The 17,888-nt window shown below is 34.2% G+C and overlaps 2 protein-coding genes and 1 pseudogene across 2 annotated transcripts; all 3 read right to left on the reverse strand.

The window, feature by feature from the left end:
- Nucleotides 1–1,289: 1,289 nt before the first annotated feature.
- LOC128166997 (uncharacterized) lies at nucleotides 1,290–5,114 on the reverse strand. The gene is made up of 2 exons (XM_052832483.1): nucleotides 4,952–5,114; nucleotides 1,290–3,590 (listed from the first exon to the last, which is right to left on the reverse strand). Exon 2 carries the CDS (start codon nucleotides 3,588–3,590, stop codon nucleotides 1,797–1,799), a length of 1,794 nt encoding a protein of 597 aa, XP_052688443.1. The 5' UTR covers nucleotides 4,952–5,114; the 3' UTR covers nucleotides 1,290–1,796.
- A 3,415-nt stretch (nucleotides 5,115–8,529) lies between these two features.
- On the reverse strand, nucleotides 8,530–10,035 carry LOC128165922 (uncharacterized; annotated as a pseudogene).
- A 1,610-nt stretch (nucleotides 10,036–11,645) lies between these two features.
- Nucleotides 11,646–13,164, reverse strand: LOC128167541 (tripartite motif-containing protein 45-like). Its single transcript, XM_052833326.1, has 2 exons — nucleotides 13,098–13,164; nucleotides 11,646–12,937 (listed from the first exon to the last, which is right to left on the reverse strand). Exon 2 carries the CDS (start codon nucleotides 12,886–12,888, stop codon nucleotides 11,950–11,952), a length of 939 nt encoding a protein of 312 aa, XP_052689286.1. The 5' UTR covers nucleotides 12,889–12,937; nucleotides 13,098–13,164; the 3' UTR covers nucleotides 11,646–11,949.
- Nucleotides 13,165–17,888: the final 4,724 nt, after the last annotated feature.

Raw genomic sequence — 17,888 nt, forward strand, 5'->3', positions numbered from 1 at the left:
ACTGGACAGGCTTTGATACTAGGTTTCAGATGATTGAGGAGGTTGACTAAAGGGTTCTGGATCAGGTGCTATTTGATGGCCATTTACAGATTGTCATTGGTTCCATCTTTACCTTTAGATGAATGATGCATCTAGTGATACTGATGCACTCGACAAACTTGAGTAAATAATATTCCCTACTTACATGTATTCAGACTTGCATCCTCGTCTTGATTTTTAACTATGTAAATGAATCACATAGCTAACGTCATATACGGAGAGCGCACGATCAAGATTTTCCAGATGCTTACTAGGCAGATTTAAGATTTAGAACAACTCAAATTGCGTTAGGTTCTAGAAGCTGGTTACTTTATGAAATAAAACCTGTCTACACTAAACTCGACTTTCACAATTTATATAACATAATAATTATATGATATGATACGATATTGTATCATATATCATTAACTATGATTTTCAAATAAAATAATAATGCTCGTCTCGGTGAGCTTTGTCATATTTGGTTACCTATGTTCAAAATGCTGTTTTGGAACCAAGATACTGACATGTTGCAACTATGCTAAAATGTGCATATACACAGATTAGTCAAATACACTGCTGAAATTCTTTAAATACAAAGCAGTAATCGGTAGATTTAGTACTAATTCAGTACTAATAGGAATGTTAACTAACTTACAGTAGTGTTAAGGTAGTCCATCCATAACTGTCATATTTCATATCTAATGAATTGCAAGTTTGATTACTAAAATCTTAGTGTGATTTCAAAGGGTTTATTTAATAATAAAAAAAATTGAATACTAACAAATATATCCCAACTTCAAGTTAACACTGCAGTCTATGGGAAAAATGCTTTTTTAAATATATCTTTATAAAATAAATAATTTTCTCACAAATCTCTTGGTAAAAAGTTGCAAAAGCTTTCCCTTTCTTTGATAATGTTTAAAAAATTATTTAGCGTACATATTTTTAATAATATAATTCTATTAATTTATGCAAGAGGCAGATAACTCTTTAAAAAAGTTCCAAGTGCAAAAAGTTCACTCAATGGACTGCATACATATTCCTGAGTTTGGTTTATGTCGGCCTCATAATAATTTCAAAATAGATATTCAATATAGTTCATATCAACCAAAGTTGTTAAATTCACCTCAGTTATGGATGGACTAACGTAATACGAACATTGAATTGACAAGTTTGGTTTTTTTTTCTTTGCCATTGTATCCCAAATCGTTTTGAATAATATGTATTCTAACATTATTTTAATTAGATTGAATGATCTTGATACCGTTACTGCAGTATTCATTTATAAGGTAAAAACAAGTTTTGTAGCAATTTAATATTAGAACTTACAAAAAAGTTTTAGAAATTACAATGGCAAGTTTAACTGCAAAAATATGGTAAAGTATAAACCTTGCAATTAAAAAGATAATGCCCTAATCACTATCACGGTAGTAAAGAAATATATAACTAAATATAATATTAACATACCTCAAGATGCAGCTGATTTACACTAGATTGTCCGACGTCGTTGAAAATGAAATACTGCCCAATTTCACTTAGTTTGAACGATTACTTATACTAGTTATACTAATAGAGAATCAAATTTATTGGATAATAATATGAACCAATGAAATTAAAGAACCATACGCGCAATAAATCTTTAGATGAATAATACTTAAGAATATACTACACAAAACGAAAATAGAAAATCAAAAAACGAATTAATATATTTGAAATATAGTAATAAATCTGTTCTCCCACATTTGTAAATATTAAGTACTTTTGAAGAATGATAATTACTGTAGATACTTGTACACTGTCACTGTGTTTGTGTAATATTGTCTCATTAAGTTGGTGTTATATTGACCCACATGTAGATTGTTCTGGTCATCCACAGATAAACTACTGGGATACCCTACTATTTGTTGTGTTGTGAGTAGAGACAATAACTGGCCGTCCTGACTAAGGATGTAAACTGAAATACCATCACAAACGATGATGTGACCAAGGAGATCAGTACAAATGGCATAGGGACGAAAGTCTGTCCCCTGACCTTTGTAGGAGAACCTGTATTGTCCTGATTTATCAACCACCACTACAGCTTGGTTGTAATAATCTGTTGTACAGATGTCACCATTGATGTTCTCTGTGATGTAGTATGGATAATCATAAAGTTCATTTCCATCTTTGTCCCTCTGTATGTTCTGTATTTCTTCTCCCTTCTTGTTGTACCTGGTGACTTTAGCCTTTTCATCCGTTACCATCCCCACCAGTATGTCCCCGTTGATGTGGGAGGAGTGTATGCTAATTGGTTCCCAGTCTCCAGTTTTAAAAAATGTAGTGATCGTTTTATCCTGTGTTATCCTGTTGATAGCTCTATTATTTGCGTCTGTATAAATTAGATCCCCTTCCTGTGTGACTGTATAAAAGCCATATTCTGCACTGGTCGTTTTCTTTTGTAGCTGGTTCCCCATTCGATCTGTTTGGACAAGATTATTGCGATCATCACTGACCCAAAGTCTGCCTGCTTTACCAAGTGATATGTGACGTACATTGTAAACACCTGGTACAGTGTACTCCATGACCTTGATGACAGAGGAAGACAGAGACAGTGCTGGTTTCCTCTGTTTCCCTAAATGGTCAACATCTAAATCTGGTATGAATATGAAATACAGTAAGAAGAAAATCAATAAATATAAGAAATAACCGTTTGCTTTATTATACTGAGTAGAGGCATTCTCCATGGATTTTATCTTTCTGTTCTCTGGTTTAGTGCCGGGAACATTAACTTTACCCAGTAGTTTGGTAACATCCTCCTTGCTGTATTGACCAGCAGTGAATACTGGAAGGACTGGTTTGGTGGTCTCTGGTATGGGTTGGATTTTATTGTGGCCAGAAAGAGAAAAAATAATTGGATTGTTATGAAGTTCAGCAGAAGAAAGGTAGCCATCATATTCTTTGACAAGATCCTCAAGATAGGAAATGTAATCTTGATAAGTTTTGTCCTGACTTTGAAGCTCTTCCTTTAGTGACTCTTCCATTTTGTTTACTTGCTCTATGTTATCTGACGTCACTGTATCAACCAAACGTTTCAAAGATTCGGCTTCTGTAGTTAGTGATCTTCTTACGTTATCAATGATTTCTTTCATTTCTTTGATATTTTCTTTTATATCTTTCTGCATATTTTGTGAATTTGAGATAAAGTACTGATGAATCCTACTGATATTATCTAAGCAGAGCGTGAAATTCTGTGAATAAATTGTCTCTAAATCATTCAGGGCGTGTCTTCTATGGTCTTGTATTGCACATTTGGAACATACTGAAATTTGACAGTCCTCGCAAATCATATCTATATCTTTAGTCGGATGATCTTTGCATTTCTCCACAGGAAGATGCCGTTTGGTATGTCTGTAAGGAACCACTTCGTGATTCTTGGTATTTGGACTCTTCTGATGTTCATCTCTGCATTGTTCACACATAGGTAGGTGACAATCTTTGCATTTAAACTGGCACTTCTTTTCACAGTCTTCAGTGCCGCACACCAAATAGTGCTGGGCTGTTGGTGGTGTATGGAATTTCGATGATGACATCTGTAAAAATAGAGAATCATACATCACAGCCAATATCAGACCAAAGGCCCAAGGGATGATATTGGTCGAGGGCTGATACAGGCTGTGGTATGGAAAAAGGGTATTTATTATTAAATTCATTACATACTTAGTAATAAAATGAAAAAAACAAAACACCAACTTGAACAAATTGATTGTGAAAAATATTTTAAAGTACATGTATTGATTAAAAATATGAGGTCTAATTGTTTTAACAAACAGTCATGTAGCTACAGAACCGGAATTTCCTCAGGTTTTAAAAGTAAACTGTTCCAAAACATTTGTTAGCATTTGAAGTTTTCAACTGCAATTAAAAATGACAACTGTAACAGCTGTTTTATTTTCTTCTGTAAACATGCACAAATGCCGAAAGGAAAAATGCCGAGGAGTTCCGCAAGGAGTGTGATACCGATCCGTATCAGCCCTACAGTGCTGATAACCTGTATCAGCCGCGGAGGCCGATACGAGTTTTGATTTCATCTGTATCACATACATGTATGCAAGAAACCTGTATTTATTACTTAGTATGTAATAAATAGAGAATAATAAATACCCTTTTCCATATCACAGCCAGTATCAGCCTGAGAATTCAATATCAGCCTGAGGGCCGAAGGCCTGGGGGATGATATTGGTCAAGGGCTGATACAGGCTGTGATATGGAAAAGGGTATTTATTATGATATTTATTATATATATTTACATACTTAGTAAAAAAAAATTTTAACAGCATCAACATGAACAACTTGATTTTAAATATTATTTGAAAGTAGGTTATAGATAGTTTTAAATTCTCTGAATTTTAAAACTTTAATGTAACACATGTATTAAATGAAAATATGAGATCTTACTATTTTACCAAACATGCAGCTACAGAACCAGAATTTCCTCGTGTTATGAGATATACTGTTTTAAAACAAGTTTTCAACTGCATTTAAAAATGTTGACTGTAAGAAATGTTTTATTGTTCGTCTGTTAACATGCAGAAATGGAAAAAGGCAGAGGAGTTCCGCACGGAGTGTGATACAGGATCTGTATCAGCCCTAGGGCTGTATCAGCCCCCGGAGGCCAATATGAGTTTTTGAATGTTATCTGTATCGCATATGCAAAAAAAAACCAAAACATGTATTTATTACTAAGTATGTAATAGATGTTTTTAATGGACAATCAATGGTATATGTCTGTCTCGGATAAAGCCATCCGAAATCGATATTTTGTTGATAAATTTGTTTAATCACCACATTTTCACCTATAATTTATAATTGAATGAGAGCAGATGTACATACATGTATGTTTTATTTAGTTATGTTCAATGGATTAACAAGTACAATAATTTTTACGACTTACCTGTTTTGACAAGGTGTGCCGTCACGTTAACGTGTTATCAAAGCCTGGGACGCCTTGTCGGACTTTGATAAAGCGAGACTTTGCGAGACTTTACGAGATTTTGTTTTATCTTATTTACTTCCTGGTTTATAGGTAAAATAGATTCAAATCAACGGTAGATCTTTCCGACAGATTGCACGAATTTTCCTTTTTTATACCCGTTCCAGACAGTTATTATTACTATTAGGCCTAGCTTGGCTAAAAAACCACTCACGTTAATTTGACTGCAAATACGCCTTTTACCGATTTAAACTGCAGCCAAACGCCAACCGTAAAACCCGTGAAGTTTTTGTTAATTTGAACGACGCACGGCTATTTCAAACTTCTGCGCACGTCACCATTTTAAGGAGGGTTTATTTAAAGTGTTTGTATTTTTTCTGAGTCGGAAATTGATAAATGAGGACTCGATTTGATTGTAACACAATTTACTTAAAATGTGTAATTTACAGAAACGCAATCTCTTTTAAATTACATACTTATCTAAATGAAGTTTGAATGATTTTCGAAAGTTTGACCATTAGAAATAAAACAATATTTTGTTCAACACCTGGAATTTTTTTCATAGAATATCAAAAATCAAAACCCAATCACACTACGCAATAAATGATAAATGTGCAAATGATCTACACTTCCTTTGTTGAAAACTGTAAGAGGAGCTACATGTATCCGTACAATAAGGGTGCCCAACAACCCTCCAGTTTCACCATTTCAATTACCGGATTTTTCCTGCAGTAAACCCGATTAAAAATCTATAATTAACATGCTCTGAAAAATTCGTTTACCGGAATATGAAATATACCTTTATGGAGCCAAACATCCCTCTCATTCAGTAAGAAGAAAAGTAATAGTGGAGTACAGGAGTGAACCCCCCCCCCGGAATATTCCTAATATTGATTTAGTTATCTTTCTTTGATAAGGCTCAACAAATATAGATGTCAGTAATCTTTGTAAATCATCGGTATTATCACAAAAATTCCTTAAAGGAAATTCATTTATTTGTAGAATTAAAGCATTGATAGTACCTGTACGCGGTTAGCAAGCTTGTATTTGCATATGCCGCATATGAATTTCATGTACTGAAAAAAATCAAAATTCTTAATATGACGATACATTGCCAAGAAGTTTATTTTATCTTTTAAGGTTGAATAACAAATCATCACACAATGGCTGATCGAAACGACATTTCATTTTATTAAAAGGATTTTATCGAAAGTAACATGTAACTTACTTTATAGACGAGTGGATAACGTGTCGGACTTGTGATCCGAACATCCCGAGTTCGAATCCCGCAGGGCAATTTGTTTTTACTTACTGAATTGAATTTTTTAGATATTCATTTTTTATCCCCAAACTGCAAATTTTTCAATTATTTGAAATGTTTACAGTTTATTTATCATTATATCTTTAATAATCAAATAATTTACTGTTCATTTGAGTGACTTTTTCCAGGTGTGTTATTCCACTTTAAGTCACATTGTACCACGCATGAGACCACATGATCTATCTCGTAAGTCAGTTTACACAAAAGATGGGGGATATTACTTTCCAATTAGAAATAATTCAATAACATAAAAGCTAGTGATAACTCAACATTCAATTTAAGAAAGAGTGTATAATGCACCAAATTGCATTTTTTTTTTAAAGTTTAGGAATAAGCTTTTATTCTTTGGAACTTGTGCTGACAAATATGTTGATTATAAATAAGGAATCTTGCAGAAAGATATTTTTACATTAATTAAACAAAAATCGACTTTCAATACTCCCAATACTCCGACTTGTCATGGATACCGCTTTGACGAAGCTTCCGGGTTGCGATAAGTTTTGGATATATAATATCAACCGTTTGATAGCATAAAATATACGCTTACCGCTAAAATTAAAATGAGATTGTGTGGTGCAAGTGATCAAAGATATGCGAGATAAAGGTTTTAGTAATTTATAATCTCTTCGCAAGTGATCAAAGATGTGAGAGATAAAAGTTTCTACTACATGTATATCGCGATTTTTTGCTTCCAACACTTTTCGATAATCGTAAATATCTTTGTGTTCTAACTACGTTTATCCGCTAATATGAAAAATGTTAAGATTATCTGTTATGAAATGCCCCTACACTGCTTCAAGTTTCAGTACACAACCCAAAATAGAAAGTCTACGGAGATTTTGCAATGCATCAGCCATGAAATAGCCCGGATGATAACGTTATAGAATTGTGCGTGGTATTCCGTGTGAGTTCTGAGTTATAAAAAGATGTAAACATTTCCGATTGTAAATCTCCGTAAGAAATTTGTCTTCGTTTCAGTGAACTTTTATCAGTAAAATGATGATGTATCTTTGAAGATATCTTGGATATTTCCCTTTTATCAATTTCAGTTGTATTTCTTTCACAGGTATGTGTATTTTTATCAAAAATCATAAAAAAGTGATTGAAGCAATAACTTTGGATAGACTATAGTATTTCGTAAGATCTTCGCTACACCCTTGTTCACTTTCATTGTTTTGTTCCTATTTTAAACTTCCTCAGAGGTTTGAGCAAATTAATCTGCTCCAGACACAGGATAGTTAAACGGCACCTACTCTAATTAAAAAAAAATTCAAAGGGCAACTACTTCAAATAGAAAGAACGTATAAGAGACAGTTTATGCATTAAAATTTCAATATTAATTCAACCAGTCAGACGTTGAAATATATCCAGCAGTCGCGGGCAATGTTTAAACCAATAAACGTGCGATCTTTCGGTACGAGAGGAAAAAAATGTCTATGTCCGACTGCTTGCATACAGTAACAAAATATGGTAGCCGCTTCGTATATTCATCTCGGCATTTTATATTATGTGTAAGTATCTTTGTTAGTGCCGCCTTGATACAATTTCATATTCATTTGTTAACTTATGTAACTCATATAATATCATCATTATCCTCATTTTATAAATTATCATTAAATACAATGTATATTATTAAAGACCGACAAAAGGCGATTATTTATTGAAATTTGCTGTGCGTTTCTGCGGATACTAGTTCTAATTATTCTTATCTGTATTTTGTCTTTTGTGGTCAATTACATGAATGGTTTCAAAAAATCTTAAAAGGTATAAATACATTGTACTTTATTTCAGTTGGCTAAAGGGTCCTGGAACAGGTGCTATATGTATTTGATGGCCATATATAGATTGCCATTGGTTCCATCGATACCAAATTTAGATGAATGATGCATCTAGTGATACTGATGCAAGACAAACTTGAGTAAATAATAATCCTTACTTACATATATTCAGATTAGTCAAACACACTGCTGAAATTCTTTAAATACAAAGCAGTAATCGGTAGATTTAGTACTAATTCAGTACTAATAGGAATGTTAACTAAGTTACAGTAGTGTTAATACCAACAAAGAATTGACAAGTTTGTTACTTTTCTTTGCCATTGTATCCCAAATCGTTTTGAATAATATGTAATCTAACATTATTTTAATCAGATTGAATGATCTTAATACCAATATTTCATTTTGACACAATACAAAGTAGAAATCATCATCAAATCATTGCTTTAATTACCGTTCGTTTAGTTTCTGTTGAGATTTAAGAAGCTTACAAGACACGTATATCTTATGTATTTGTGTAACCGAACAGAAAGGAAATCCAAAAGACAGCCTTTTTTTTAAACAGATTTATAAGACGTTTCAAAGCATTGACCTATAAACAAAGAAAAATACATTAGACAAAACACAATTTTACATGTACGTTCAATTTGTTTTAGTTTTGATATTTTGTTGACAATAAGCAACCGTTACTACTATATTCATCTATAAGGTGAAAACATGTTTTTTAACAATTTAATATTCGAACTTACAAACAAGTTTTAGAAATTACTATGGCAAGTTTAACTGCAAAAAAACGATAAACCGTGTTATTAAAATATATGACCTAATGACTATCACGGTAGTAAAGAAATATAACATAAGCATACCACAAGATGCAGCTGATTTACACTAGATTGTCAGACTCGTTGAAAATGAAATACTGCCCAATTTTACTTATACTAATAGAGAGTCAAATTTATTGGATGATGATATAAACCAATGAAATTAAAGAACCATACGCGCGCAATAAAACTTTAGATGAATAATATTTAAGGATATACTACACAAAAATCCAAAACGAATAAATACCGGTACATTTGAAGTAGATAGTAATAAATCTGTTCTACCACATTTGTAAATATTAAATACTTTTAAAGAATGATAATTACTGTAGATACTTGTACACTGTCACTGTGTTTTTGTAATATTGTCCCCTGGTGCTATATTGACCTACATGGAGATTGTTCTGGTCATCCACAGACAAACTACTGGGATACCCTACTGTTTGTTGTGTTGTGAGTAGAGACAATAACTGGCCGTCTTGATTAAGGATGTAAACTGAAATACCATCACAAACGATGGTGTGACCAACGATATCAGTACAGTTACCATAGGGACGAAAGTCTGTCCCCTGACCTTTGTAGGAGAACCTGTATTGTCCTGATTTTCCACCACCACTACAGCTTGTTTGTTATAATCTGATGTACAGATATCACCGTTGATGTTTTCTGTGATGTAGTGTGGATCACCATTCCTTAGTTGTCACTTTGTATGGTCTGTATTTCTTTCCCTGTTTTGCTGTACCTGGTAACTTTAGCCTCATAATCCTTTCATATCCCCACCAGTATGTCCCCGTTGATGCGGGAGGAGTATATGCTGATTGGTTCTCAGTCTCCAGTTTAAATGAATTCAGTGATTGTATTATCCCTGGCTATTCTTTTGATGACTTTGTTCTTTCTGTCTGTATATATCAGATCCCCGTCCTGTGTGACTGTGTGGTAGCCATATCCACCTCTGGAATGTATCTTTTGTAGCTGATTCCCCTGTAGATCTGTTTGGACAAGGTAACCGCGATCATCACTGACCCAAATTCTGCCAGCTTTACTTAGTGATATATGCCATACACTGTTAACACCTGGTACTGTGTTCTCGCTGACCTTTGTGACAGGGGAAGACAGAGGCAGTGTCATTTAAACCAGCAATCAAAGGTCTCCGATTCTCGTTAAGAATTCATTCTTAATGGCGAAGAATCTGTCTATTTCTGAAATTCTAAAGAGTTTTTGATTGGTCCGTTCAATATCAAAAAGCAGTAAATGGGAGTTACTTTATATAGTTTATCCCCCCCCCCTCAAAGTTATATACATGTAGTACAATTACAATTGTTTTATTTTTTATTAAATTTGCAATACAATATACACATTTTAGTTTTAAATTTCCACAGTAATTTTTTTTATCACATTTTTGAATTATAACTTTTTTGACACATTTCGGCACAGACAAAAATACACATTCATCGTCAAGCACAGACGTATCAGAATCCAGGGCTGTCTCTGAGGAACGTTTTAAGAGGTTTTCATCTGTCTTTGCCATAGGGGAGCAAGAGTGTTGCTTATTTCCTTAAGAATAGGATATTGTTCCCTTTGATATTTTTGTATGGCGTTAGAACGATGACCACTTCTGCTGGCTACAGCTTTGTCATTAAAACCACTATTATATAGTGTTGTGCATAGAGATACCCTCCCGGAGTGATTTGTAATATTGCGACCATCTAAGGAAATTCCGGCTTCCTCATAAAATTTCTTAAACATTGTAGATAATTTTTTTATTGGAATTTTTCCAGCACTGAATCGCGGGACTTTGTTTTCACCACTAGAAATGACTCTTTCAATCAAGGGTTTTCGGTAGAATGGACCAACACGGGGAATCAACGATAAGTGAAATAAGAACAGTTTTACTAAACTCCGAGAATTGGACGGTTGTTCGTAATGTTTGATAATTTCATTTTCTACATTTTTATGTTTTAGCCCTCCCTGTATATTTTTGAAAACTCTAGCAGTAAATTGAATGTATTGCAATTTGTTTTCAGGGTCAGATTTTATCTCGTATTGCTCCGCGTCTAAGTTTTTATGCCACTCCATCCCTTTAAATCCGCATGCTTTTCCATTGTAATAGAACATAGCGTTTGATAGTCCCTCTGCCGTATTAAAAGAAAAAACACCCGTATCCCAAAAAGTTTCTTTATCCGCTCGCGTCACAGGATCGCTCCTTTTCTTATTTACGCCTATTCCGTCCGCCGTCAATTCATTCATTCTTCCGTCTAAAGCCCTTCTAAAACCTGCAAATACGGGGTCATCTTCCTTGAAAAAGCTAACATCTGATTTTTTACACTTATTGCGCAAGTGCCTCTGAATTGCCGAAGCTATCTGAGTTAGTGTATTGGGGGGATAGGGATCTCCATTTTTTCGTCTTATTTCACAAATAAAACGTTGTAACCAAAAGTCTAACATATCGTACGTTAAATCTTTGGGATCATCTGGTATAGAGCCTCCTTCTAAGTGTGTTAAAACTCGTAAATTTCTATTTTCTGCCCAATCTTTCCATAGTTTTATTGCCCACGTTTCATTCTGTCTTGTTTTAAAAGGCACGCCGTTTTTCTTTTTCTCCGCAATATCCAAGGCACTAAGCGGCGCGGAAAAACGACTGCTATTTGCTACATTATATAGCTGTTGGGTAGAAATATTCAAAGCTGGGTTGCTTTAATATCTTCTAAATTATCTCCCCAGTCCCCCAGTAAATCAAAATCAACGCCCTTTAAATCCATCTCTACACTACCCTGGCTTGGTCGAACGTCCATTATACAAAAAGAACGTGCTCGAATTGCACGAAAATTGTGTTCACTTTGTTCAATGAACTTTGTAACCTTTATTCAACCGTGACACAAGTATGACAGTCATGTGGGAGGAGTTTATTTTCAAGACTTTGATTTGATTGGCTGGGTTCTGTTCTAAGACAGTAAGAATCTTCGTAATAAAGAATGGGCTACGCTACGCTTTGCTCCACTCCGCCCATTCTTCATTACGAAGATTTCTCTTTATATGATCTTACTATTGCATAAATAAAATATACAGTATACAAAAGAGAACCGTTAAATATAAAGAACAATTGTCTAAATTATACTTTGTAGGGGCAGTCTCCATGGGTTTTATCTTTCTGATTCTTGGTTTAGTGTCAGGAACAGTTACTCTACCCAGTAGTTTGGCGACACCCTTCTTGCTGTATTGACCAGCAGTAAATACTGGAGGGACTGGTTTGACTGTCACTGGTATGGGTTGGATTTTGAGATGGTTCGAAAGGGAAAAAAATATTGGATTGTTATAAAGTTTAGTGGAAGACATGTAAACATGACATTCTTTGACAAGGTCTTCAAGATAGGAAATGTAATCTTGATAAGTTTTGTCCTCAATTTGAAGCTCCTCCATTAGTGACTCTTCCATTTCGTTGACTTGTTCTATATTATCTGACGTCAGTGTATCAACCAGACGTTTCATAGATTCGGCTTCTGTCATCAGTGACCTTCTTACATTATCAATGATTTCCTTTATTTGTTTTACATTTTCTTTTATATCTTTCTGCGTATTTTGTGAATTTGAGATAAAATACTGATGAATCTTATTGATATTATCTAAGCAAAGCGTGAAATTCTTTGAATGTACTGTCTGTAAATCGTTTAGGGCGTGTTTTCTATGGTCTTGCATTGCACATTTGGAACATACTGGAATATGACAGTCCTCACAGATCATGTCTATCTCCTTGGTCGGGTGTTCTTTGCATTTCTCCACAGGAAGATGCCGTTTGGGTTGTCTAAAAGGGACCAGTTCATGGTTCTTGGTATCTGGACTCTTCTGATGTTCGTCTCCGCATTGTTCACACATTGGTCGATGACAAGAACTGCAGTAAAACTGACACTTCTGTTTACAGTCTTCAGTGCCACACATCAAATAGTGCAGGACAATCAATGGTAGGTCTGTCTCGGATAATGGCATCTAAAATCGATATTTTGTTTATCATTTTTCTTAATAACCACAATTTCATCTAAAATGTATAAGTGAATGAAAGTAGATGTACATACATGTATGTTTTGTTTAGTTATGTGCACTAAGCTTTAATTGTATAATAATTTTTGACATGGAAAATATAGACAAAAATTGTTTCAATGGATTAACAAGAATCATAATTTATTTTTATGACTTACCTTGTTTTGAAAAGGTGTACCGTCATGTTAACGTGTTATCAAAGCCTGGCACGCCTGTTGGACTTTGATAAAGCGAGACTTTACTTTACGGGATTTTTTTTTATCTTATTTACCTCCTGGTTTATAGGTAAAAAAAGATTCAAATCAACGGTAGATCATTCCGACAGATTGCGCAGATAATTTACAGGAACGCAATCTCTTCATGTACGTGTCTAAATGAAGTTTTAATGAGTTTCGAAAGTCTGACCATAAGAAATAAAACAATATTTTGTTCAACACCCAGTAATTTGTCATAGATTATCAAAAACCAAAACCCAATCACGCTATGCACATCTCTGATAAATGTGCAAATGATCTACAAACAACAACTTCCTATCTTGAAAACTGTATGAGGAATTACATATATTCGTACATTATGGGTGCCCAACCGCCCTCAGGTTTCACCATTTCAGCAACCGGATTTTTACTTCGGCAAACACGGTTAAAATTATATGATATTCTTGTTTAGTAAAATTTCCATTCGTTTACCGGAAAATGAAATACACCTTTCGATATGAAGGTGGCGACCTTGCAGGGAAAAAAAATAACCCGAGTTAACAGATTATATAAAAAATGTCTGCAATGATCGCTACCTTCATAACCCGCCTGAATCATCAAGGAAAGCATTTTATTGTTTATATTTACATGTTCTTTAACAAATTAATAATTTGATTGTAAAAAGTAAGTTAAATTAACTTTAATTAATTAATATTAATGTTAATGTACATCACTACGTTAGTTAAATAAAACAGCCAAATCGTCTCAAATGGGAATTCGAGCCTGACACCATCATAATTATTTCGTACAGTCCGTGATTTTTCTTAGATCGTTGTAGGTTTCGATCAACCGATAAACGGGGCGTGTAGATTTCAGTCCTGTTTCTATTGAGCTATGAATTAACAATAAGATTTCGTAAGAAATCGACAAAGTTAAAATTAGTAAAACTAGCTGTGCGTGTCTGCGGAGCTACTAGTACTAATTATTTTTATCTGTATTGTGTTTATTGTGTTTAAGTTCATGATTGGTGTCCAAAAAATCTTAAAAGGTATAAATACATTGTACTTTACTTCATTGCGCAAAAACTTGCACAATGAACACCTTAAGTTATTGCTTACAAAAGCATCGTAAGAATTTGACTGGAAATAAAAGCTAAACTCCATCAATTTCTCATTAGCAATTTTTATTAGCAATAAAAAAATCTAGAGCCAAACGCTTCGGAATACAAAACAGTAAACCGTAGATTCAGTTGATTATTTAATGAACAAGTACAGATATTTATGTCTCGTACAACAATAACAACAACAGTAACAAACAATAGGAACATATGCATGTATAGTGTTAATGATAAAAAAAAAATAACAAGACGTTCATTTCTTGTTCTTTGACTCTGTATACTCGTTTGAATAATTGGCTGTCTATCGTAGAGAAGCAAATTTACAAGTTATATCTGATCTTGATACCAATTTTCCCTTTGGCACAACACAAAATGAAATTGCAAATTAACACTGTAATTAGAATCATTTCAGATTCACTACGTACCAAAGCTATACCTGACTGTATTAAAGACATGCATATATTATGTACCTGTAAATAATTAGTTGTTATGATTTTAAGTAATGATCACTATAGATACTTGTACACTGTCACTCTCTTGGTGTTCCATCGTCGCATTTTCTGGAATCTATACATATCATGTGCCATGCGGACCACTTAATGGTGTTTGGTAATAGGATATGGGGGTTCTCTACAATCTTAATTTAACTTTCACAAGTAAGTGGTCTGATGTGTTCGATATTACACCTTCGTGAATAACATCATAAAATACTAGGTGGTTCTTCAACGATTCACTGACAAATGTATAGTCTAACATTGTTTTACATGGTATTAAAGTATATACATCTTAATTAAATTGCATTGTTCAACATTTAAAAAGAAGGAAAAAACATATTATTTTTTTCAGTAAAAGGTTACAAGTCTCGCTGATTTATAAGTATTTGTTCTTTCAACATCTTTTTTTTTTGGTTGAAGGCTTCCATTCATGTCACCAGCCACTATCTAAAATGTGTTAGATATTTGCGCGAAGAAAATAACTTTATCATTCTAATCTTCCTTTTTCAAATAGAATTATACAATCCGTTGTTCTTTAAATACATTCATTACCTGCGCATCTATTCATTATTCCTACTCATATATTAAACTTTTGCAGACCACGTGCTACCCATTTGTTTTTATCGCATACCAAAGCAAGAGTTATCATTCGTTCCTCTAACCTTCCTTTTTGAGATAAACATAAATTCAATTAACATTTACTACATATCTTTGCTATTCGGCATTTTTCACATAAATCAAATTGATATTCATGAACGTATAAAATAGTGTTTATACCAGTTCAAGTTGTATGCCATTAGTTTAAGTGGAAGTACCATAAAAAGGGGGAGTAATTCGACCTGTGACGAAGAAGGTCATGAAATTGCAATCGGTGCTTCCGCCTAAAAATCAGGTAGCTTGAATCCATGGAGATCTTATGTAATTGTAAATAGTATATTTCAAAGAGTGAAAATCACTGTCGATACTTGTACACTGCCACTGTTGTCCCACATGAAGATTGTCCTCATCATCCACACACCGTGCTACATGAATATAGTACCCCTTCAGGTGGTGTGAGTAGTAGAGACAAGAACTGACTGTCCTGATCGAAGGTAACGATCACTGTAGGTTCTTGTACACTGTCACTGTGCTGGTGTTATATGGGGCTACATGTGTAGATTGTTTTCATCATCTACATACATACTTAATGGTGTCTGTATACCTTGATGTGGTGTGTGTAGTACAGATAAGAACTGGCCATCCTGATCCAGAAGATGAACTGTGTTACTTCCTAAATCAGACACCAGGATGTTACCGAAGAGATCAATACAGATACCTCAAGGAATACAAGTATACCCCGACCCCTGACCTTTGAGTGAAAACCTGTGTTCTCCTGATTTATCTACCACCACTAACGCTTCTTTGAAATAATCTGATGTACATATATCACCATTGATTTTTTTGTGATGTAGTATGGGTAATCATATAGATCCTGTCCTTCGTTGTCTCTCTGTATGTTCTGTATTTCTTTCCCTTTCTTGTTGTACCTGGTGACTCTAGCCTCTTTACCCTTAACCATCCCCCACCATTATGTCCCCGTTGATGCGGGAGGATGTATGCTGATTGGTTCCCAGTCTCCTGTTCTAATGAATTCAGTGATTGTTTTATCCTGTGTTATCCTATTAATGACTTTGTTCTTTTTCTCTGTAAAGTCTGTGCGACTGTATTGTAGCCTTCAAAATGACCACTAGTTTGTATCATCTCTAGTTGATTCCCTTGTAGATTTGCTGGGACAAGGTTACCAGTCAAATCACTGACACAGAGTCTGTCTGATTTACTTATAAGTGATATATGATATACACCATCAACACCCGGTATTGTATATTCCCTGACCTTGATGACAAAAGACGGAGACAGTGCTTGTACTGGTGTCACGTCAGATTTCCTCTGTTTCCCTGTACGGTTGTCAACATCTAAATAAGGTATAAATAAAAGGAATAATAATTAAAAAACGCTTAAATATAAGGAATACCTGCCGCTCTGTGTATATTATACCTTGTAGAGGCAGTCTCCATAAATTTTATCTTTCTGTTCTCTGGTTTAATGTCAGGAACATTTACTCTACCCAGAGGTATAGTGACATCCTCCTTGTTGTATTGGCCAGCAGTAAATATTTGAGGGACTGGTTTGGCGGTCTCTGGAATGGGTTGAATTTTCAGTTTGGTCAGGCAGAAAGAGAAAGAGCAGATTGTTTTGAAGTTTAGTAGAGGACAGGTAGACATGGAACTGTTTAACAACATCTTTAAGATAGGAGATGTAATCTTGATAGGTTTTGTCTCGACTATGAAGATATTCCAGAAGGGACTCTTTCATTTTCTTGACTTGCTCTATAGTATCTGACGTCACTGTGTCCATCAGACGTTTCAAAGATTCGGCTTCTGTCGTCAGTGATCTTCTTATATTATCAACGATCATTTCTTTTATTATTCTGGCATTTTCTTTCATATCTTTCTGCAAATCATATGAACTTGGGTTGAAAAGCTGATTTTTTGTAGATAGTATCAAAGCAAAGCGTAAATTTTTCTGAATAAATTGCCTCTTAATCATTAAGTGTGTGTTTTTGATGGTCTTGTGATGGTCTTGTGTTATGCATTTGGAACATACTGGAACTTTGCAGTCCTCACAGAGCATGTCTATATTCTTGGTCGGATTATCCTTACATTTTTCCAATGGTAATTGTAATTTGCGTTGTCTGTATTGGACCACTTCATGGTTTTGTTGTCTGGACTCTTCTGGTGTTTATCTCTGCATTTTTTTTTACATTGGTCAGTGACAATCATTTCAGTAAAACTGACAGTTTTTATCACAGTTTTCAGTTACTGGTAGGTCTGCAACAGTTTTTGGAGCATCTGACTCGGATAATGCCATCTGAAATCGATTACCATAGTTTCTTTATAAATTTTGCTCACTATAATGAACCCTTCAATTTAATATAAAGTGTATAATTGATTGATTTCTCATGTACATGTACATACGTGTATGTTCTATTCAAATATATGTGCACAAAACTTCAAATGTAAATATTTACATGGAAGATTATAATAAAATTGTTTCATTGATAAACAAGCAATGATTTTTATGACCTACCTTGTTTCGACACGTTCT

The sequence above is a fragment of the Crassostrea angulata genome, chromosome 10 (genome assembly GCF_025612915.1).
Source record: "Crassostrea angulata isolate pt1a10 chromosome 10, ASM2561291v2, whole genome shotgun sequence".
Lineage (NCBI taxonomy): Eukaryota > Metazoa > Mollusca > Bivalvia > Ostreida > Ostreidae > Magallana > Magallana angulata.